Below are 22,586 nucleotides of genomic sequence, written 5' to 3' on the forward strand. Positions count from 1 at the left end.
TTGTTTATCTGTTTATTCCGTCTTTTGCACATTTACTTAATGTCCGTACATGTCCTGGTATCATGCTGGGCTCAGAATCTGGAGCCCTGAACAAGCCAGTTCAGGTCTCCACCTCCAGGGACCCTTCCAAGAAGGAGGGGTCTGTGATTCAATAAGGAAAACTAACAGAAAAGACAATTTAGGATAGGAAGCAACTAAGCAGGGCATCAGGGAGAGACCAGGTAGGGCTATGTCAGGCCACCTGCTGCCTCTTAGGCCAAGACCCGAATCAGGAGGGTTAGCCATGCAGAAGGCATTTTGGGCAGAAGAGGGGGCAAGTGCAAAGGCCCTGAGGCAGATCTAGAGAGAGAGCATTCAGGGCAGTGTCAATGGAGGCAGGTGGGCAGGAGCAGCTGTGGCAGTTGGAGAGAGGAGCATTGAAGAAGCCCTCTGAGCCATTCTGATGCAGGCCACAGTTGAGGAAGCACCGTGTTTGATGAAAGGAGGAGAGTTTTGCTTTTTTGTGTTTGATTCTTTGCAAATTCAAAAATTATGGTGGGAACTCACACATCTCCCTCTCTCTAATTACCAGGGAAGACCATCAGTGTAGTTACAGAATTTGGGTTAGATACTTTAGTGAAACCCACCAGGTGAGGATGGGACTAGACTTCCATATGGGATTATCTGCTATGCCTGGCTGGTTACATTTTTAAAAATTATGTTGGATTTACCCTCTTTTCTTCCTAAAATCACAAAACTTTTCCACACACACATTATTTGAAGGAATCTTGCAGTTTTTTAATTAGGAAAAAAATATGAGTGAGGTAAGAGGGATCTACATTTGAGCAACCACACACCAAAAAATTCTTCTGCAAATGGATTTATATGTATGTATGCAGTCATAAATGCATGTCTGCACATCACTGCACATTACTGCATATAAGAGAACCATTTTATCATAATTGGCTAGAATAGTGGTTCTCAAGCCATAGCCCATGTTGGAATCCCTTGGCAATAGTTACAGTGATTTTGCTTCACAGAGGGTCTGTGGTGGGACCTGAGGATCTGTATGTCTAAACAGTTCCTAGGTGTCTAAGCAGTTTGATGCTGCTGGTGTAGGGACCACACACACACGGGTCACACCGCTAAAACACAGAGCTAGGGAAAGAGGACTCTCATGAAGTGAAGGATGGGTTCAGCTGGGAGTAGCAGATGCTGCAAAACAGTGGAGATGAAACCAGCTGGGAGTTTGTTCTCTTGCTCAAAAAAATTCAAACTCACATGGCAGCATTTTGGCCAGCTGGGGCCCAGACCCCTTCTGTCTTGTTACTCTTCTGTTTGCAACCTGTGCTTCCTCCTAAGGTCCAGTGTGCTTGCTCTATGCTCTGGTTTCAGCCCTCATATCTGGTCTGTCATTGTAACAGGAAGGAAGGGAAGGGGCACAGGGCACGGCTGCTCTGTGTATCACTTCTTGGAAACTACAAACCCTGTTTTGCTTACGTCCCATTGACTAGAGTGGCCCAGTGTGGAAGCCATAAACCACATGTGGCTGTTTACTTCTATTAATTGAAATTAAATACATTTGGACTTCAGAATTTACTTTTAGTAAATCACTGGAAGATTTTCTGCAGAGGAAATACTAACTGCCTTATGTTTTAACAAAGTAACTCTAGCTGCTGTATTTCTCCACATATACTATACACTTTATAATATACTCTGATGTGTAATGTACCATATGCTATTATAATATGCCTTGTAATATTTAGTATGCTACAGAATGTAGATACACTGTATAGAATATATGAGTAGGAGACAAGGATGGAAGCACACGACCAGTTAAGGGGCAGTTGCAGTAACCCAAGTGAGTAAATGGACATTGTTTGGTGCAGAGTAGCTGTACTGTATATTCACTGTTTATCAGTTTTCCTCCCTACCCTGTACTCTGAAATGCTAACATTCATAAACTGCTGTCTGGCTTCCATGTGGCTTTGGCTATAGGAAGATAAAGCCAGAGGAGGAAGAGGGCGTGGGTTGGCAGAGACTGTATCTCTCCATTGAGGACCACTGCTCTGCTGGGCAGCCTTCCTTCAGCTGTGGCCCCAGCCATCCAGCACCTGCTCTTCCACATGCCCTTTCGAATCTAGGAATGTGTAGTTTTAGCTTTAACTTCTGCTAGCTCAGGGTGCATCTTTATCTCTGCTACATCTTTACATAACTCATCTTAAAACATCCTCAATCAATTTTAGCAGGATAAATGTTTTCTGCAGGGGCCCTGGGTGATTGAGCGTGGTGGTGGAAATGGACAGAAGAGTTCAGATTCTAGATATGTTTTTAAGGCACAGGCAGGAGCTTATGCATATAAATTAGATATGCAATATGAGAGGAAGAGAAGAGTAACCTACAACCTCAAGTTTTTGTCAAGGATACTGGGCTGATGAAGTTGCATTTTCTGAGATGGGGGCATCTAATGTAGGAGAGATTTTAGAAAGACCAAGAAATAGATGTATTTCGGGCATGTCAGGTTTTGGATGCCTATGAAGTCTCCACAACATGATGTTGAGAAGGAAGACGGATGCAGGTGATGTTCAAGGAAAGATCCAGCCTGGAGATGTGAACATAACACCCAGAGACTGAATGGGACCAGCAAGGGGATGAGTGAAGATAACAAGAGGCCATCTGAGGGCCAAGCTCTGGGCACTGTCTACAGGTAGTGTAGAAGAAGGAGCCAGCAAAGAAGAAATGTGAGGGAATACATAAGACCCAAGAGGTGAATAACAGAGTGCAAATCCTCATTTCTCTCTCCTCACCTTGTATGTCTTAAATTCATGTTTTAAAAGTGATCATCATAGTAGAAGAGAGGAAAAAATAAAACAAGATGAAATCAGAGAGATAGACAAACCGTAAGAGATTCTTAGTCATAGAAAACAAACTGAGGGTTGCTGGAGGGGAGGGAGTGGGAGAATGGGGTGATTGGGTGATGGACATGCAGGAGGGCACGTGATGTGATGAGCACTGGGCATTATACAAGACATTATATAAAACTGATGAATCACTAAACTCTACCTCTGAAGCCAAAAAAAAATTTTAAAAATAAATAAAAGTGATCGTCAAAAAGACATTCCAGAATGCAGTTTGATATTTGGGATAAGCAAGAGATTCTTTTGTACACGACACATTATTCAAATTAAAAATAATAAGTGATATTTAGCGATAATGAAAAAATTTAGAGGAAAAAAACATAAAAAATTAACGCTCCAAATATCACCAGGTAGATACAACTCTTATTCCTGCTTCATATTTGGTATACTTCCTATTATTCTACTTCATGTAGTTATACTGTATTTTATTGTTACTGGGACTTTTTTTTCATGTATAGTATCTATCTCTAAAATTATGGCATCTTAAATTTCCTAGTGTTCTGAAATCAGTTATGATTTAGTATACATTGCTGTCCTGCTAGTATCACCTGCTTTCTGGGGTCATACCTTTTTCATATTCCATTGCTGCTATGAGTAAATAGTTTTAAATAAATATTCAGTAGGTATAAAATAAAAAACAAAAAAATCTTTGTGACATAGTTTAATCTTTTAGAGGTATATAAAATAATGTCTTATTTTAAAATTAATGAGATCTTAGAGTCTATGAAATATAATATGCAGTTTTGTATTGTAAACTAAATATCCTCATTTTCTTCAATCAATAATAAATTGTGTGATATTTGCTTCAGGCTAGTGGCCCAGACTTCCTGCTGAGTAGAAAAGCTGAATAACAGCAAAAAAATGCTTTAACGCATTAGTGAGCTATGGAGGCAGACAGGATATTAAGGAATGCAGAAGCCAGGAGGAAGGGAGGCACACTGTGGTAAATCCAACATTCTGAGATGTTTTCGCCTTGGGACATTGCTTATGCTTAGTTCATACAAGACAAAGAAACATAGAAGCTGAGAAGAAAGTGGTAGCTAAGAGGCAGGAAGCTGAGTGAAGTTTTCACAGTCTCATGGAACTGGGCAAACAAAAAATAGTATATTTTATGCCAAGGAGTAGGGGTAAACTCCCTAGGCCTTCAGAGAGATTTTCTGATTGCTTCATCTTGTCTATAAGCAAAAATACTGGAAATAACTAGTCCTCACAAGCACTATAATCCAATTTCAAACCAGGTCAACTCCCACTATATGAAGGTGATACAATCCTATTCTCCCCACTTTCCAGAAGCAAATTAAGTCATCCCTGGACAAATATAATTCCCATTTTATATTCTGGGTATGCCTGGATAATCCTCTATTCACAGGGTCTGGCACTCAATGAAAATGTCCTAGACACATCAGAAGACAAGATGAGACAAATGAAGTAGATTATAGAAAAATAAACAGAGGTATGCAGAAATTAAAGTTGAATTATTAGATGTATAATTTTGAATAAATGGGATACATATGGTGAGGTAAACAAAGAGCAAGATACAACATTAGCAGAAAAACAGAATCTACAAACTAAAATACAATAGGAATTTTGGACTGAAAAAGTATAATTACTGAAATGAGAAACTTCATACATGTATTATGCAGATTAATTAGAGCTGGAGTGACAATCACTGGAATGAAAAATAGTGTTGAAAATACACAGAACTAGAGAGATATAAAAAAATAAATAAGAAGAAATATGGCAATAAACTTATGTGACATTGTATAAATTTCTGAGGTATAATTGGAGTCCCAAAAAGAGGGGATTTGTAAAGAGGTATAAAGCCTGTGAAAAAATAACATCTGAGAATTTTTCAAAGCTAGGGAGATATTTTAAGATGGTTATTCTTTAGAGTACAGGTAGAGTTAGTCTGTTAACTTGTCTTCCTTGTCTTTTTGACTTTAGCCATTCTGACAGGCTAAGATGTTAGCTTGTGATTGACTTACTTCACTCAGCATTATACCCTCCAGGTCCATCCATGTTGAAGAAAATTGTGGGTATTTGTCGCTTCTAATGGCTGAGGAATATTCCATTGTATACATAGACCACATCTTCTTTATCCATTCATCTTTCGATGGGCACCAAGGCTCCTTCCACAGTTTGGCTATTCTGGACATTGTTGCTAGAAACATCGGGGTGCAGGTGTTCCGGTGTTTCACTGTATCTGTATCTTTGGGGTAAATCCCCAGCAGTGCAATTGCTGGGTCGTAGGGCAGGTCTATTTTTAACTCTTCCAGGAACCTCCACACAGTTTTCCAGAGTGGCTGCACCAGTTCACATTCCCACCAACAGTGTAAGAGGGTTCCCTTTTCTCCGCATCCTCTCCAACATTTGTGGTTTCCTGCCTTGTTAATTTTCCCCATTCTCACTGGTGTGAGGTGGTATCTCATTGTGGTTTTGATTTGTATTTCCCTGATGGCAAGTGATATGGAGCATTTCCTCATGTGCTTATTGGCCATGTCTATGTCTTCTTTGGTGAAATTTCTGTTCATGTCTTTTGCCCATTTCATGATGGGATTGTTTGTTTCTTTGCTGTTGAGTTTAATAAGTTCTTTATAGATCTTGGATAGTAGCCCTTTATCTGATAGGTCATTTGCAAATATCTTCTCCCATTCTGTAGGTTGTCTTTTGGTTTTGTTGACTATTTCTTTTGCTGTGCAAAGCTTTTTATCTTGGTGAAGTCGCAATAATTCATTTTTGCTTTTGTTTCCCTTGCCTTCATGGATGTATCTTGTAAGAAGTTACTGTGGCCAAGTTCAAAAAGGGTGTTTCCTGTGTTCTCCTCTAGGATTTTGATGGATTCTTGTCTCACATTTAGATCTTTCATCCATTTTGATTTTATCTTTGTGTATGGTCTAGTTTCATTGGTCTAGCTTCATTCTTCTGCACGTGGCTGTCCAATTTTCCAGAACCATTTATTGAAGAGACTGTCCTTTGTCCAATGGATAGTCTTTCCTGCTTTGTCGAATATTAGTTGACCACAGAGTTGAGGGCCCATTTCTGGTTTCTCTATTCTGTTCCATTGATCTATGTGTCTGTTTTTGTGCCTGTACCACACTGTCTTGATGACCACAGCTTTGTAGTACAACTTGAAATCTGGCATTGTGATGCCCCCGGCTCTTGTTTTCTTTTTCAATATTTCCCTGGCTATTCAGGGTCTTTTCTAATTCCACACAAATCTTAAGATGATTTGTTCCAGCTCTCTGAAGAAAGTCCATGGTATTTTGATAGGGATTGCATTGAATGTGAAAATTGCCCTGGGTAGCATGGACATTTTCACAATATTAATTCTTCCAATCCATGAGAATAGAATATTTTTCCATCTTTTTGTGTCTTCCTCCATTTCTTTCAGAAGTGTTCTGGAGTTTTTACGGTATAGATCCTTTACCTCTTTGGTTAGGTTTATTCCTAGGTATCTTATGGTTTTGGGTGCAACTGTAAATGGGATTGACTCCTTAATTTCCTTAATTTCTCTTTCTTCAGTCTCATTGATTGCGTATAGAAATGCCACTGATTTCTGGGCATTGATTTTGTATCCTGCCACACTGCCGAATTGGTGTATGAGTTCTAGCTATCTTGGGGTGGAGTCTTTTGGGTTTTCTATATACAGTATCATGTCTTCTGCAAAGAGGGAGAGTTTGACTTCTTCTTTGCCAATTTGAATGCCTTTTATTTCTTTTTGTTGCCCGATTGCTGAGTATAGGACTTCTAGCTACTATGTTGAATAGCAGTGGTGAGAGTGGACATCCCTGCCATGTTCCTGATCTTAAGGAAAAGGCTCTCAGGTTTTCTCCATTGAGAATGATATTCACTGTGGGCTTTTCATAAATTACTTTTAAGATATTGAGGAATATTCCCTCTATCCCTACACTCTGAAGAGTTTTGATCAGGAATGGATGCTGTATTTTGTCAAATGCTTACTCTGCATCTATTGAGAGGATCATATGGTTCTTGTTTTTTTCTCTTGTTGATGTGATCTATCACACTGATTGTTTTACAAGTGTTGAACCAACCTTGCATCCCGGGGATAAATCCCACTTGGTCATGGTGAATAATCTTCTTAATGTACTACTGGATCCTATTGGCTAGTATCTTGGTGAAAATTTTTGCATTCATGTTCATCCAGGATGCTGCTCCTATAATTCTCCCTTTTGGTGGGGTCTTTGTCTGGTTTTGGAATCAACTAATGCTGCTTTAGCCCGGCTAGTTGTGGTTCCCCTCCCCCAATGTTTTTTGTTTGTTTGTTTGTTTTGCCTTCCTACATTATTAGAAGTGAATACTTTTCTCTCTGTCGCATTACAGCTATTCTCTCTTTAAATTTTAGCTTGAATTCGTAGGTGTTCAGGATGCTTTGAAATTTATGTAGGTAAGTTTTTGGGGCCAGGTGTGTTGAGGATGCCTACTCTTCACTATCTGGCCCCTCGGCCACTCCCCGTTTTTCTTTTAAAAAGTTTGCATTTATTTATTTATTTATTTATTTATTTATTTATTTATTTATTCTTTTGTTTATTTGTTTATTTATTTATTTGTTAAGTAATCTCTACACCCAAGGTGGAGCTCAGACTCCCAATCCCAAGATCAAGAGTCACATTCTCTTCCACCTGAGCCAGCCAGGCACCCCTCCTTTCCCCTTTTTTAATTGGATTCATTATTATTATTATTTGCTGTTGAGTTGTATAAGTTCTTTAGATACTTTGGATACTATCCCTTTATTGGTATATGATTTGCAAATGTCTTCTATACAGTAGGTTGTCTTTTACTTCTGTTGGCTGTTTCCTTTGCTGCGCAGAAGCCTTTTATTTTGATGTAGTCCCTATAGTTTATTTTTCTTTTGATTCTCTTGCCTCAGGAGACATATCTAGAAAAATATTGCTGTGGTTGGTGTCAGATAAGTAGTTGAGGGCTCTACTCTAGAATTTTGATGGATTCAGGTCTCATATTTAGGCCTTTAATCCATTTTGAGTTTGTTTTTGTGTATGGTGTAAGAAAGTGACTTCTGCATATGGTTGGCCAGTTTTCCTGACACCATGTTATGAAGAGACTGTCTTTTTCCCAGTGTGTATTCTTTCCTTCTTTGTTGAGGATTATTTGACTGTAAAATCTGGGATTTTTTCTGGATGCTCCACTCTTTTCCCTTGATCTGTGTATCTGCATTTGTGCCAGTCTCATACTGCTTTGATCACTACAGCTTTGTAGAATATCTTGAAATCTGGAATTGTGAAGGCTTCAGTTTTGTTCTTTGTTCAAAATAATAGTGGGAAAATTGAACACATGCTTCCCAGTAACTAAATAGACAAAGCTAGCAAATTTTCCATAAGATAAAAAATATCTGGGCAATACAAATTTTTAAAAATTAAATTAAATCATGGGCTTTAAAGCATGTTTGGCACTTTTTAAATGTTTGTGATCATATTTTTTCTCAGCCTTTTGTTGAAGTAAGCTAGAGTTCAGTAACAAAAACATAACTAGAAGTTAATTTAGAAAATTAATAGTCTTTATTATTTTTAACAGTTCTATGTTTATAGGAAATAATTGAGTGAAAACTCCAAAGCTCCCATCAATCCTTGCATTAGTGTGGTACATTTGTTGCAACTGTTGAGTAATGTTGATACATTATTATTAACTAGAGTCCATAGTTTACATTAGGATTCACTTTAGGGGTATACATTCTATAGATTTGGACAAATGTATAATGACATGTTTCCACCTTGATAGAAGCATTTGGGATACTTTTACTGATATATAAACCCTTAGTGCTTCTTTTATTCATATATCCCTTCTTCCTCCCCCCTCCCCCCACCAGCTTCTGGAAAACAGTGATTTTTTTTCTTTTTTTTTTTTACTGGCTTTATAGTTCTGCCTTTTTCAGAATGTAATATAGTTGGAATTAAATACTGTGTGGCCTTTATAAATTGGCATATTTCACTTAGCCATAATCATATAAGGTCCCTCTATGTCTTTTTATGGCTTGATACCTCATTTTTTAAAAACGATTTTATTTATTTATTCATGGGAAACACAGAGAGAGAGGCAGAGACATAGGCAGAGGGAGAATCAGGCTCATGTGGAAAGCCCTATGTGGGACTCGATCCCAGGACCTTGGGGTCATGACCTGAGCCAAAGGCAGATGCTCAACCACTGAGCCACCCAGGTGTCCCTTGAGAGCTCTTTTCACACTGAATAATAATTCATCATCTGGATATACCATAATTTGTTTATCCATCACCTACTAAAGGACATCTTGGTTGCTTCCAAGTTTGGACAATTATGAATAAGCGGTTCTAAACATTCATGTGAGGTTTTGTGGTCGACATGAATTTTCAGCTTCTTTGAGTAAATATCAAGGGGCATGACTACTGAATTGGATTTTAAGAGTATGCTTAGTTTTGTAAGAAATTACTAAACTGACTTTGAAAGTGGGTGTACCATTTTGCATTCCCACCAATAATGAATGAGAGCTCCTATTGCCCCATATCTTCACCAGTATTTGCTATTGTTGATATTTGGTATTTTGGTTGTTTTAATGGGGGGTGAAAGTGGTTATATAAAATTCATTTGATATTTAGTTTGTTGCCATTTTTTTTAACTTTAGGCCTGAAATTGCACTAAACATTCTTAAAATACAGACTTTCCTAGGTGCTTTCTTATTTTTTCATGTCTTGAAATAGATTCCAAGGAATACAATGAAGGGGGCAGATAGAATGGGAATTTCATCCTTCCCTTTGATAATGTCAATCATCTTCTGGTTGGATGGCCCTAGATATCCTTCCTCACAAGCCCTGTTTTCCATTGTAGCTGTGGCTGAATTCTGGGCAGCATCATTTGTTGTGAATTAAAAACCATTTGCCAAGTTTGAGAGGAAAACTATGTCACATTGAATATGACTTTTATCTCTATTTTCAGAACCTGTAATAACAGATCCTGGTCTCCTTAATCTCATCCAAGTGAATCTTCCATACTCTGTCTGGAAGTTCAGTTGCAATTGTGTGTTCATTAATCTGAATGGTCAGAATATTTGATTGTGTCCCTTTGGCATGTATATCCATGACTGACATGCATGCATACACACATACATGTGTGCACACATACATACAGTTTTTTAAATTATAAATCTGGAGTAGTGGTTTTCAAGAACAATTTTGCTTCCTAACTAGGGTTGCCAGATAGAGCAAATAAAAATACAGACTGTCCACTTAAATTTGATTTTCAGATAAACAATAAATGTCTTATGCAATATTTAGGGCATACTTATATTAAGAAAAGTATTCATTGTTATTCTGAAATTCAGATTTAAATAAGAATCTTGTGTTTATCTGGCATCTGTACCCTGAGTGGACATCCGGCAATGTCCGGAGACATGTATGGCTGTCACAACTGAGTAAGGGGGCTCTACTGGCATCTGGTGGATTGAGGTCAGTGTTCCTGATAAATATTAGCAATGCACAAAACAACTTCCTGCAGTGACAAATTATCCTCAGTAGTCCTGGACTGAGAGTTCCTGATTGAGACCTTCTCAGTTTCTTTCGTTCCAAACTTTTGCATTTAGCTCCTGAAATGTTGAGACTGACAAGGCCTGAACATGAGTGATACATATGGGGATGTAGATAGGTCCTCACTGCCTCTCCCTGTCTTAGAGTTCAGTCTGACTTGACTGGGTATGCCACCCTCTACCCTCTGCCCTTTACCCCTGGTTTGCTTTCTTCATGGCTTGCTGTTGCAGGGACTAATCATTGCTGGTGTTTTAAATGTGTCCCTCACAACAGGATGTCGCCTCATGGGGATGGAGACCTTTCTGTTTAAGTGGCACTTCTCAGCACCGTGGACAGCGTCTCTGCATGCTGAGCTCAGCACATAGAGGCAGAGATGTGTCTTGCTTTTAAGATAACTTCACAGCCTCTAAACATGTTTCTTATAACAAATTATTGGTCAAGTGAGAGTGCTTCTCATATTTAAATCCACACAGGGGGCTGCTGCCTTTGTCATTGGCTACCTCCTTCAGTCATCCTGCTCCTTTGAGAAGCGGCAGTAAAATACCTGTTTCCTGACTCATTCAAAGCATAAAAATGTGCTTGAGAAATGACAAATTCCCCTCTGATATATCTGAAACAACAAATTCGGGTTTTAGAAGCAAATTAAGAACAGTTCATTGAAAGGAAATGTGTTAATCTCCATCTCAGGACCTTTCTCCTATGTTCCCAGGGCAGTGCTATGGGGATGTAGAGGGGTGTGCAGTTCTCTGCAAGTGTCTCTAAAAGGGTCCTTGTATTGACAGAGATCCCAAAGAATAATTCATGTGTTTTTTCTGGAGCTATCATTTCCTCACTTGATGAATGTGTAATATGCCCCAAACTGTCCAGCTCTGTGCTTGGTCTGGGGGCCTTACACATATCACCCTCACAACTTTTGAGCATTGGTAGGTTCTATAAGCCCTTCACATGTAATCCATGCAGCCAGTGTAGACAGATTAGCATGAAGTACTTCATATAGTGTCAACCTAAGCAATAGTAGTAGCCATGATTCTTGGACTTGATATGCGAATTATATTGTTTCCCATATTCTTTAAGGGAAATACATGGCTAATTACAATTTTATAAATATGCTTTTCTGTGGCCACTGGGAATTGTCCAGCATGATGCCACTGACACTCATGCCACATTCTTGGAAAAGCATGATTTCACATGGAAAGATGAACAAAACAGGGCTGGGTCCTTGGCTTAGTCCTAGAGAGGGTCACATTGTGTGGTGGTAAAGGAGCCAGACTATTGGGTTTGAATCGTGTCTTTGCCACTTAGCACCTGTGTGACTTCAGGCAAACAACTTAACTGCTCTGCTCCTCCATTTCTTCATTGTAAAGTGAGGATGATAAAATAATACATGAGGTCACTGAGAGTAACAGGGTCGTCCATCCTTCTAGAGCATACAGGACAGTGTTTGGAACTAATTCTGCATAATTATTACATACATAACTTGATGGGGGAAATAAACCCACTTAACTGCAGTGTAAAGCAGAGTTTGCTACTTTTATCCAAGGAGAAAAACAGAATCAAATACTGCATATACATGAAGACCCCTTTTGAATGGGGTCAATGGGGTGGATTTCTTAGATGGGGGAGCCCCAATAGGCAATGTTTTAGGACAGATGGCAATTTTCCTGCTAGAGATTTGCTTTGTTGGAGAAGCCATTGCAATTTGAAGAGTGAGAGCACTGCAGGAGGAGACTCAGAGGTTGTGTTTGGTGAATGACCAGTGTTCAGACTGGTGGGAGTGGAGGTTAAGTGCAGAGCAAGTGAGATGCCGAGACTGGACCGGGAGAAAAGCTGCACATACCAGTTCATTATGAATGTTGAATTGTAGGTTATGAATTTTACATGGGAGTCATTGGACAGCCAAGGAAACCTTTTTAACAACAAGAAGGACAGCAACAAAGTGATAGGATCACAGTGGAGTGTGGGGAGTAAAACCCCAGTCTTCAGACCAACAGAAATGTTTCACAGCTGGTTCTGGTGGGAGGTAGAGAGGGAGACTCCTGATCTATAGGGTCTGCCAGTTTCCATCATGGAACCAAGGCATGATGTCACCAGACGTGGGGCCCAAATGAGGTGTGAAATCAGCTCCTGTTGCCTGTGTCCATCAGCACCAGCACACCACCCATCTGCATCCATCCCAGGCCCACACAGAATTGGTTGTGCAACCTTAGCCAAGGCATTAGTCCCTTTGGCTCTTAGTTTCCTTATCTGCAAAAGAAGAAAATCCTATAAAATAAACGACATGACATTTTCAATGATTAAAAGACAAGGAAGGCCAGAAGTACCCAGGGCAGTGTTCCTCTGTCTCCAGCTGCCAGAGGCTGTCTCCATCCCTTGGCTCATGGCCCATTCCTTCATCTTCGAAGCCAGCAAGGAGCATCTCTCTTCTCTGACCTCCTGCCTTTCTCTTATTAGGAACCTTGTGATTACATTGGATACACCTGGATAATCCAGGGTAATCTCTCCATCTCAAGATATTTAACTGAATAACATCTGCAAAGTCCTCTTTGACCTGGAAGGTCACATAGTCACAGGTTCTAGGGGTTAGATTGTGGATATTTTTGGTGGAGCCATTATTTAGCCTATCACAGTGACCATAGACAACCACCTGTGTTTGTGTGGGTATCTGTGTGCATGTGTGCATAGAGCAGTCTATAGTCATTGATGCAAATATAAACATGTCTGTGTGTATATTTATAATAGCATATAATAGCATATCTGTGCATGCATACAAATATGAAGAGGTGAGGTGGTAAGGATGGAGTATTTGCTTCTCCCTCCTCCTGTGTCTCTGCCTCTCTCTCTCTCTATGTCTATCATAAATAAATAAATAAATCTTTTAAAAAAAGATTTTTTCTTTGAACTGAAGTATAGTTAACAAGGATTGGGTTTTGATGAGGACTGTCAAGGAAATGGACCCTATATATATACGTTATTTATATATTATAATATAACATATATAATATATAAATATTATAATATTTAAAATATTAAATATATAATAAATATAAATAATAGGCAAAGACGGGTAGCAGATTTTAAGTCACTGACTAATTCACTGGAGGGGAGATGAGAGGATTCCTTTCTAGTGGATTCTGTTTTCTTAGTGGAGTCTCCAGCTGAGAATGTGTTAGGTGTGGGGTAGAATAGAAGGTAGTGGGGGGCTGTTGATTATTCATCTTTGCATAGGGTAGCCAACCATGCCCAGGAGTCGGAAGGAGCAAGGCAAGGGAGCTGAGGCAGTTAGGGACTTTGCTTTGGTTCTGTCATCTTGAACACTCTCGAATCCAGGTTCCTGGGGGCACTTCTCAGTCTGGGGCTCTCTGTAAAGTCATCTGTCTGTTACTGCATCCCCTTCCCTCTCACCTTCATCTCTCCTCACTCCTGATGCTCACTGACCTTGGGTAAAGTCATAGCAAACATGAGTGTCCATGTCCATAGAATCCCTACTGTGGGCTGTCTGCTATGTCCTGGGGTTTTGTTGTCCTAAGCAAGTTAGACTCTTCTGTACCATGAAGCGATCTCCAGTGGCTCTGGAGGGAAGTTATCTCATCAAGGATAAATAATTATAGGGACGCCTGGGTGGCTTAGTGGTTGAGTGCCTGCCCTCGCGCCCGGGCATAATCCTGGAGTCCAGGGATCAAGTCCCACATTGGGCTCCCTGCATGGAGCCTGCTTCTCCCTCAGCCTATGTCTCTGCCTCTTTCTGTGTGTCTCTCATGAATAAATAAATAAAATCTTAAAAAAGAGATAAATAATTATATTTTCCATTGACATTAATAAATATCTCATACAGTGTTACCTGACAACAGATTTTTGCTACACTCATGGTGAGCACAGCATGACAGGTTTGTCCAGTCATGTTGTTCCACTTGAAACCAATGCAACTTTGTGCCAACTCTTCTTCAAGAAAAAAGTGATAAAATAAAAAGTATCTTTAGAAGCAATCCTAAAGGTGGTGCTCTCTGTTTCTGGAATTTGGTGAAATATTTATTTTTTGAAATCAGGGATATTTTCTTTTCTCTGTTGTCTTTCTAGGATGCTGCTTTTGAGTTTTTCTGGTATCTTCCCAGGAAGCCTATCTGCATTGAACAACTGGTGTGTGTGACTCATGTGTTGGCAGAGTGGCCTTGGCCATTTTTATTTCTTTGTCTTTAGCATTTACCTTTAGGGAGAGCTTCCAAAGTTTCTCATCTCATTTGATAAATTCAATTTTCTGCTTTTTCAAATCTGTTTTATTGCCTCTGGAACCATTTTAAATCCCTTACTTTTAATACTGCCAGGTCTTCTTCCCTCTTAGCCTTTATTTTATTTTATTATAAATAACAAAGGGCTTGTATGGTCTTGATTGTTAAGGGCTTCAAAATTATTCTGTGTAAAATGCACTTCTATATTCTTTGGTAAATATTCTTCAAAGCGTTATTGCTTTCTACCTCTTGAATGCCTGTTTAAATGTTTTTCTTTTATTTTACAGCTTTTGTGTATAGATTTTCTTCCTCTTCTGCTTTTTGTTTGTTTGCTTTTTCTCTTTAGATTGTCTCTTGCAGGGCAATTTCCCTTCACATAATGGAGTGTGTTTTCCTTGTCCCTGGCTTTCACTTGATCCTATTAGAGGTCACAAGAATTCACCTGGAGGGGCCACCTATCCTGTATTAATAACCCATGTTGTGACCCCGGTGGCTTGCAGCTTGAGCAATGTGAGGGTGCACTGGGCTGGTTGATGCTCCCAGCAGGGGGACTGTGCTCTAGACTAGGTTAGGGTTGGTCTGGACTCATCCCAGGATCACAGGAGGCTATGTCGCAGCTCCTTCCTATTCCTTGTTAGCAAGACACTTCGATTGTTTGGGGCTTTCTGTGCATGTGACCAAGCTTACTCTTGGGTCTTTGAGCTCAGCTGATTGCAAAAGTTGACTACCAGCATCATGAACATCATCACCAAGTGTGGGGCGTCCTTGGGGTTCATGGATTTCACTCTGAGAACTATCAAGGGAGTTTCTATCAGGATACCTGCTGTTTTGTTTTTATGATCCTGCTTAGGGTTGCCAGACCTAGCAAACAAAAATACAGGATTCCCCAGGTACATTTGAATTTCAAATAAACAACAAATTTATTTACTTTCTCTTAGAAACATGTCCCCACGCGTTACTGTTTATTGGAAATTGAGACACAATTGGGTTCCCATATTTTATCTGGCAGCGTTAACCATGCTGTATTTTTGCATGTGTTGTTTGAGTCCCATGTGATCTCTCAGGAATTCCTGTGATTCCTGGTGTGCAGACTGAACTTCCATGTTTAGCACAGGTGATGATTCTTTACTGCTACCATATCCCCTCAGGTACTGCTTTCCCATCTCCCCAGGGGAAGATGTAAAGGTCGGTGCTCAAATTGCTATCTTCCCCATCTTTCTTAAAAGTATTATTAGGGGAAAATTATGTTTTCAAAAATGCTAAAATTAATATAAAATCTCTCCAGCATCACTGAATTGCTTTAAGATGGGAACATATTGCTTTCCTTCAACTTAGTGTGGAAAGCCATGGCATCAAAATCAAATGTAATTTTGTTCTTAATGGCTTATTAATTGAGATTTACAGCTTCTTGTTTCTCTGACACCTCACTCGTGTTAATGTGGAATTGGTGTTTGTAGGTTGTAAGAGCCACCCCTGTGGGGATTCAAGGGTAATGAGTTTTACTTCTTAGTGTGTTCTGTGTCTTGTGGAGCAGAATTGGCATTATTTTTACAATTTTATTTAAAAAAAAGAAAAGAATAAAGGAAGTGTAAGTAAATACCATGAACTTTAGTTCAACTTGGAGCACTTTTAAGCAATAAACATTGAGGCCAGCTACTAGGCAAAAAGACCAATAGGCCATCTGTGGAAGAAAGCTTAGAAATTACTTACCTTTTTTGAACAATGTTTGCAGTGACTTCCTTATTGCTTTCCCAAATAAAGTCAGGGCACTCATGGTCATTGTCCTTGGAATATGTAATTAGCTGCACAATTAAGTTTGATGTCTTCAAGGAGTAGGGGTTGTGTGTTCCACAGCAGAGTTCACATGGTCTTGCTGTCTATCGTGCATGCTTAACTCTCTGCAGCTTGGTGATTTGGTTTTGGCAGTTTCTGGGATGAATGAGAAGCTGGTGTGAGACAGCTTAAGGCCATTATTCTGAGGGGTTCTGAGGTGTATTTTTAAGAATCAGGAGACCCCGTGTCATTGATGTAGGTCTTTTTATGGATCTCATTGTGTGTAGAAACTTCTGTCTTCCTTGGCCCCAAATAGCTAACATCTATTTGGAGCTCCTGATGGGGTTAAGGATCCTGATTGTAGAGAGATGGCGGACAGAACACAACATCCACAATCCTGATGTAAAAATACAATTCGGGGATGCCTGGGTGGCTCAGCGGTTGAGTATCTGCCTTCAGCTCAGGGCATAATCCCGGAGTCTCAGAATCGAGTCCCACATCGGGCTCCCTGCATGGAGCCTGCTTCTCCCTCAGCCTGTGTCTCTGCCTCTCTCTCTCTCTCCATGTCTCTCATGAATAAACAAATTCTTAAAAATAAAAGTAAAAATTTAAAAATAGTCTTAAAAATAAAAATAAAAATACAATTTGCTCTTTGTACTATTAATGTCATCATTCATTTGTCGATCCATCCATTCATGCATTTATCAAATACTTATTGGGTACTTGGTATTTTCCAGGCGCCCTCCCAAGGATGTGAAAACGTAGAGTAAAGGCCCATCTGTTGTGTGTGCTCACTTGCACATAACCCACGGAGCATGGGAGCAGTTACAGCCTAGCATGAAGTCCTACAGAGGGGTATGCGGGATACATGGAAGAATGGGATGGCACCTGTGACCCAGAAGCAGGCAGCCAAGGGAGGCATTCCAGAAAAGTGACTTTATATTGAGACCTGGGGAATGGCAACGATGCAGCAGAGGGTGCGGAGGGCAGACCCAGTGAAGGGATGAAGCATTCAGTGCAGAATATTAGCAGAAAATCCACACCCTGTTCTTAGCTTTCACTAAAACTCACATGGGAAAGTACAGGATTATGAGAAATACGAATCCTGAGTGATTTCCGGAAAGTTTTTTAAAAAAGGTAATCCTGTTACGGAGTGAAGTATCTGGTTATACCTATGATATTTTGATTTTTGAAAAGGAAATTCCTATTTATTGCTTGAGCCGCGTGAAGTCACTGCTCACGTCAGTCAAAACTGCTCACTTTTTCATCGATTTTAAATGGTTCAGCACCACGCAAACCTTGGTTGCTTCACTGGGGCTTAGCCTGGCCTGGGTTTGGTAATGCCACCCACTGACTGTTCTTCCCTGGGGGCTGTCTGTACACTCAGAACAATTGTATGAGTCAGACTGGCTGCTGGTCCAGAAGGGGGAGTGAATGCAGGTTAGCACCTGTAGCATTGCAGCTGGACAGGGCGTCGATGCCCTGGTCGGGGCCCTCACTCTGCACACCAGCCCCACGAGGCCAAAGGAGTCAGTGACTTGTCTGTCCCCTGGCAAACGTGCAGCCAAGCCATGCACAGAACCTCTTTCCTGAGTTCTTTGCTTTCTCCTCCGCTCACAGTCAGCTGCCTCCAGGGGTCCAGGCTCGGGTTGGTGTCATGCATCCGAACAGGTTTTCACGTGGGCCTTTTAAGCACGTGGGCACAGTGAATGTCAGGGTTTGAGTTGCTTTTATTGCAGAATAACCAGAGATAGTCACATGGCTACTAATGGGAAGGGCTTTGTACGACTTGTGGAACTTGGCCTAGAAAGTCAGTGTTCCCAAAGCCAGTAATTTCCATTTCTAAAACCCGTAAAATTCATTCTTGCATTGAATTTCTATGTCTGTGTTTTTCTTAGAGAAATTAAGGCATACTGTAAAAATGGCAGTTTGGTCTCCCTCTCCCCTCCCCCCGCCATGGAGGGATATGATCAGTAAGGAAGAAAAAGAATACCTTTTGTGCTCCGGGATCAAAACAGCTTTCAGGGAGGAGGTGACTGTAAAGAAAATGATGTGTTTCTTGGGGGCATGAGGTGTGTGCTGTGCACACCTGGGCCCGCCGTGAGAGACATGGTCAGGTTTCCTCCTAGAAGACTCCTCCAGGCAAATCCTTCTGGGCTCTGAGTCTGTCAGCTGACATCCAAGGGGTGTGTGTGACATGCACGCGATTGTGAGATCCCATCTTCATTTACCATCGCCCAGCGTCCTTTATCATTCTCTGGTGGCCCAAGTGTCCTTAAGTGTTGCACGTGTTATCAGTGGAAGGAGGTACACAAGGGTGTCAGGTGAGATGTGGCTGAAGCATTGAAGCCCACGCCAAGGAAGTTGTTTCTGCACCTAGTCTCTGTCCTGGAGTTAATGGGAGCAGCCTCCTCTGTCTGATGCTAGCATGTTCTTCAGACTCCTAATCCCGGGTGATCTCACTTTTTAGCAAAGGGAGCGAGTCCTAGGCTCACCCCGTTGTAGAAGCAACACACGTCTTAGACAGTGAGTGGATGGCATCTGAGGTTTTGGGTAGAGAGGTGCATGGTTGGGACAAAGCTGGCAATCAGGGAGGAAGGGGTATGGAGACGGCGGAAGCATTGTTAGCACTGGCCTGGGTTCCTAACGCCTGCGCTCTGATTCCTCCTGACAGTGACTGAGAGCCGAGGGGTCCTGGAGAGCATCCAGAGGTTCTCCTTGCTGCCTACCTACCTCCCTGTGACCTACCACATCAACAACGCCGACGTGTCCTTCTTCCTGAAGGAGGCCAACCAGGACATCATGCGCAACTCTAGCCTGCAGTCCCGCGTGGAGTCCTTCCTAATTTACAGAGCCCAGAGGCTCCCCGTGCTCAGCGCCAGCTACGGGCCCTTCTCCATCGAGCAGGTGGTGCCTCAGGACCTCCTGCTGCCCTCCAGCCCCTTCGGAGCCACCAGCAAGCTCTCCCTCAACTGGAGGCTGAGGGCGCACATCCTGCGGGACAAGGTGTACCTGAGCCGGCCCCGGGTGCAGGTGCTCTTCCACCTGCTGGGCCGGGACTGGGCGGCACAGAGCCCTGGCGAGCGGCTGCCCTGCCTGCGGCTGTTCGCCTTCCGGGAGACCCGGGAGGTGCGGGCCGGCTGCCGGCTGCAGGGCGCCCTGGGGCTGTGCGTGGCCGAACTGGAGCTGCTGGCCGCCTGGTTCGGGCCCCCCACCGTGGTGGCCGGGAGGAAGCGGGCGCCCGGGCCGCCCGAGGGGAGCCCCGTGGAGCTCTACTACTCCGTGCAGCCGGGGGATGCGCGCGGGGACTGTGCGGGCGGCGGCGGCGACGTCAGGAAGGGCAACGCCATCCGGCCCGGGAAGGACGGGCTGGACGAGGCCGTGCCCCACCTGCAGAGGATCGGCAGCGTCTTCCTCTATCAGACGGGGGGCAGACCCGCGCTGCGGGAGCTGCATTTGGACAGCAACGTGGCCATCCTGTACTCCGCCAGGACAGCGAGGCAAGGCGATGTGCTCACCTTCCTTGTGGCCGTGTCCCGGAACTGCAGCGCCGATCGCTTCACGCTGAGGTGAGTCCCTGGGAGCTCCTGCCCCTGTGCCTCTGGGAGCACCTGCCCCTGCGCCTCCGGGGGCGCCTGTCCTTGAACCTTCCAGGCCTGGCCAGGCCTCCAGACTCTCACTCCCTGACCCTGTGAGCTGCGTTAGCACCTTCACAGGTGTAACACCTTCCAAATTTTATAAATCTCCTTTTCAGGGAAAAATGCAGAAAATAGTTTGCTCTTTCATGGTCGACAGTTTGGTGGTAAAGACTCTCCCTTTACAGGATCATTCGGGCCCTCCCAGAACAGCCAGGTGGCTGTGGATCTGTGCTCTGTCCTGAGCCTGGGTTCTCCCCAGAAGTTTGAGGAACGCGGGTGTGGAGGGGTGTGTCCCAGGGGGTCCTTTGCACATCAGGGTGTCAAATGGCTCACAGTTGAAATGAGTCTAGTCAGCACATGGGATGGTAACAGTTGTCTGAGGAGAGAGGATACAGTTTTGCCAACTCCAGTCTATGCCAAGCCTGTGCATTCTAAGTATGATATGGTACCAACCTCACTTTGTTTCTCCCTGGAAATAGAACTCAGTGTTCGAAACATAAAAGAGCATAATGTGTGAAGAATATACAGTAGAATTTGTTGAGTATCTTACATACGAACATACAAAGACAAGACATTTAAAGGAGTACTGTGTACTTTGGGTGGAAAATGAGTTAGTTTTCACTTTGGAATGTCATATATGAGAGAAGCCACTTGCCTTGACTTGGGATTTTCATTAAAGCGTTTTCCATTTGTTTTAAATACGACACAGCTTTGCTACACAGCTACTTGGGTGTCAGGGTGATGGGGTCACTAAAAGCGTCCTGCCATTGTTACCAACTCAGAACGTTGATTTCACGTGCCATGGATGACATTGGAGATGACCCCGGAAAATGTCTGTACATGAGATGCGGTTTCTGGGCGGTTTTTACTTTCTTTTTTTTTTTTTAAATAAGAAATTTATTTTTTATTGGTGTTCAATTTGCCAACATACAGAATAACACCCAGTGCTCATCCCGTCAAGTGCCCCCCTCGTTGCCCATCACTCATTCACCCCCACCCCCTGCCCTTCTCCCCTTCCACCACCCCTAGTTCGTTTCTCTGGGCGGTTTTTAAAGTCATGCCAGGATTATTGGTTCTCTCGTCCTTCTCCATGTGGGCTTCATATCTGTTTTTTCTTTGTTCTCTTTCTCCCCTTTCTCTTTGTTTTTGTTAAGAGGTGCAGGAGTTTCAGAAAGGAATCCTCCTTTTGCTTATACCTTCCACATTTAAGATTTGTTGATTGTGACCTTTTACTCTTAACTAAAGAAATAGGAGCTAATGCATGACATTAATCTAATGATTGAATGTGGCTGATTCTTGGCAGGGACAGACCTTTGGCATGGGCTGATAGTGTATTGGGGGGGGGTTGACCCTGGGGATTAGGCTGCATCAGCACATCTGTAGGGCTGAGGCCTCATTAATTCTCCTTTTGTCCCTGGAAGCAGACCCAATTCCGCTGCTCACAGACCTGCTGCATGGTGTGCGGGCTTTGTGCTCTGCTTTTCCAGGATCAACGGTCTTATATAATATTCTCTGTGGAGATGGCTGCTTATGTAGAGAACTGTTTGCTGGTAGAAACCAAAGGTTTGGAATAAGGAGAGCTTTGTTCTTGCATGATTTTGGACCCTCTGCCGTCCTGTAGGTTTGCCAGCTGCTGGTTGTTGATTTCCTGATCCCGGGGTGAAAACCCAAAATCTACTGAAGTTTTAACTCTCCAGGAGATGATATCTGCATCCAGCTGTTTTGGGGAGGTAGTTGTATGTGTAGTATTAAACTTCACAGAAATCTTTGTATCTGATGACCGCCTACTGCACATTAAGACACGGGTGTCGGAGTCCTGAGGGCAGCTCTGTCTTGGCAAGCTGTAACGAAGCCAGCAGAAATTTGGTTTGCTGGGCTGCATAATCTAAGGAGTCTAAATCTTTGCAAATTCAGAAACAAACACATTTGAAACTCCTTGATGTGGTTGCTCTACATTAGAAGTCAAAGAGTTGAGAATTTTGGATATATAGCAAAAGTGTATTTGCTCAGAGTTCACCAATTAGAAATTTGAAAAGAAATAAATTCAGTATTTTGGTTCAGGTAATAGTGAAATGAATATTTCATGGCTATGTGTTTAACTTGGTCAGGTGGTACACTTTCTGTCCCCTTAAAAGCAGCATTCGTATGCTTGCTGCATACTTCAAATGCTGTTATTACGAGTGAGTCATAGGGGTTGTGACAACAGCTGGAGGTGAACGTGGATCTGGTCATGCTTTGAGCATTTAGTTTGAATTCTCATAATTAGAAAATAACACAGTATATCTTTTTTAATGAAGTCAATTTTACACTAATTTAGCATAGCTTCCAATATGTAGAATGAGTATGGGTCTGCTCTATCTGGCCTTCTGATATAAATAGCTCTGCAGGATCCAGCCATGTATCTTTGGATGCTTTCCTCTGAATTTGTGATTTTTATTTCTAGACGCTCTGTTGACATGCTAATGTCATTGGGTGCCAGTTGGACGTCCACACCACTTAAGGATGAGCAGGGTGAGAAAGGGACTG

General features: G+C 42.1%; 1 protein-coding gene across 1 annotated transcript in view; it reads left to right on the plus strand.

Annotated features, from left to right (window-relative positions):
* TMEM132D (transmembrane protein 132D) overlaps positions 1-22,586 on the plus strand; it is a 602,566-nt gene that overhangs the window by 137,312 nt on the left and 442,668 nt on the right. The window contains exon 2 of the mRNA XM_049101718.1: positions 19,097-19,991. Coding sequence (XP_048957675.1) covers positions 19,097-19,991 — 895 coding nt within the window. The remainder of the gene's footprint in view (positions 1-19,096; positions 19,992-22,586) is intronic.

Source organism: Canis lupus, chromosome 26 (assembly GCF_003254725.2).
Source record: "Canis lupus dingo isolate Sandy chromosome 26, ASM325472v2, whole genome shotgun sequence".
Classification (NCBI taxonomy): Eukaryota; Metazoa; Chordata; class Mammalia; order Carnivora; family Canidae; genus Canis; species Canis lupus.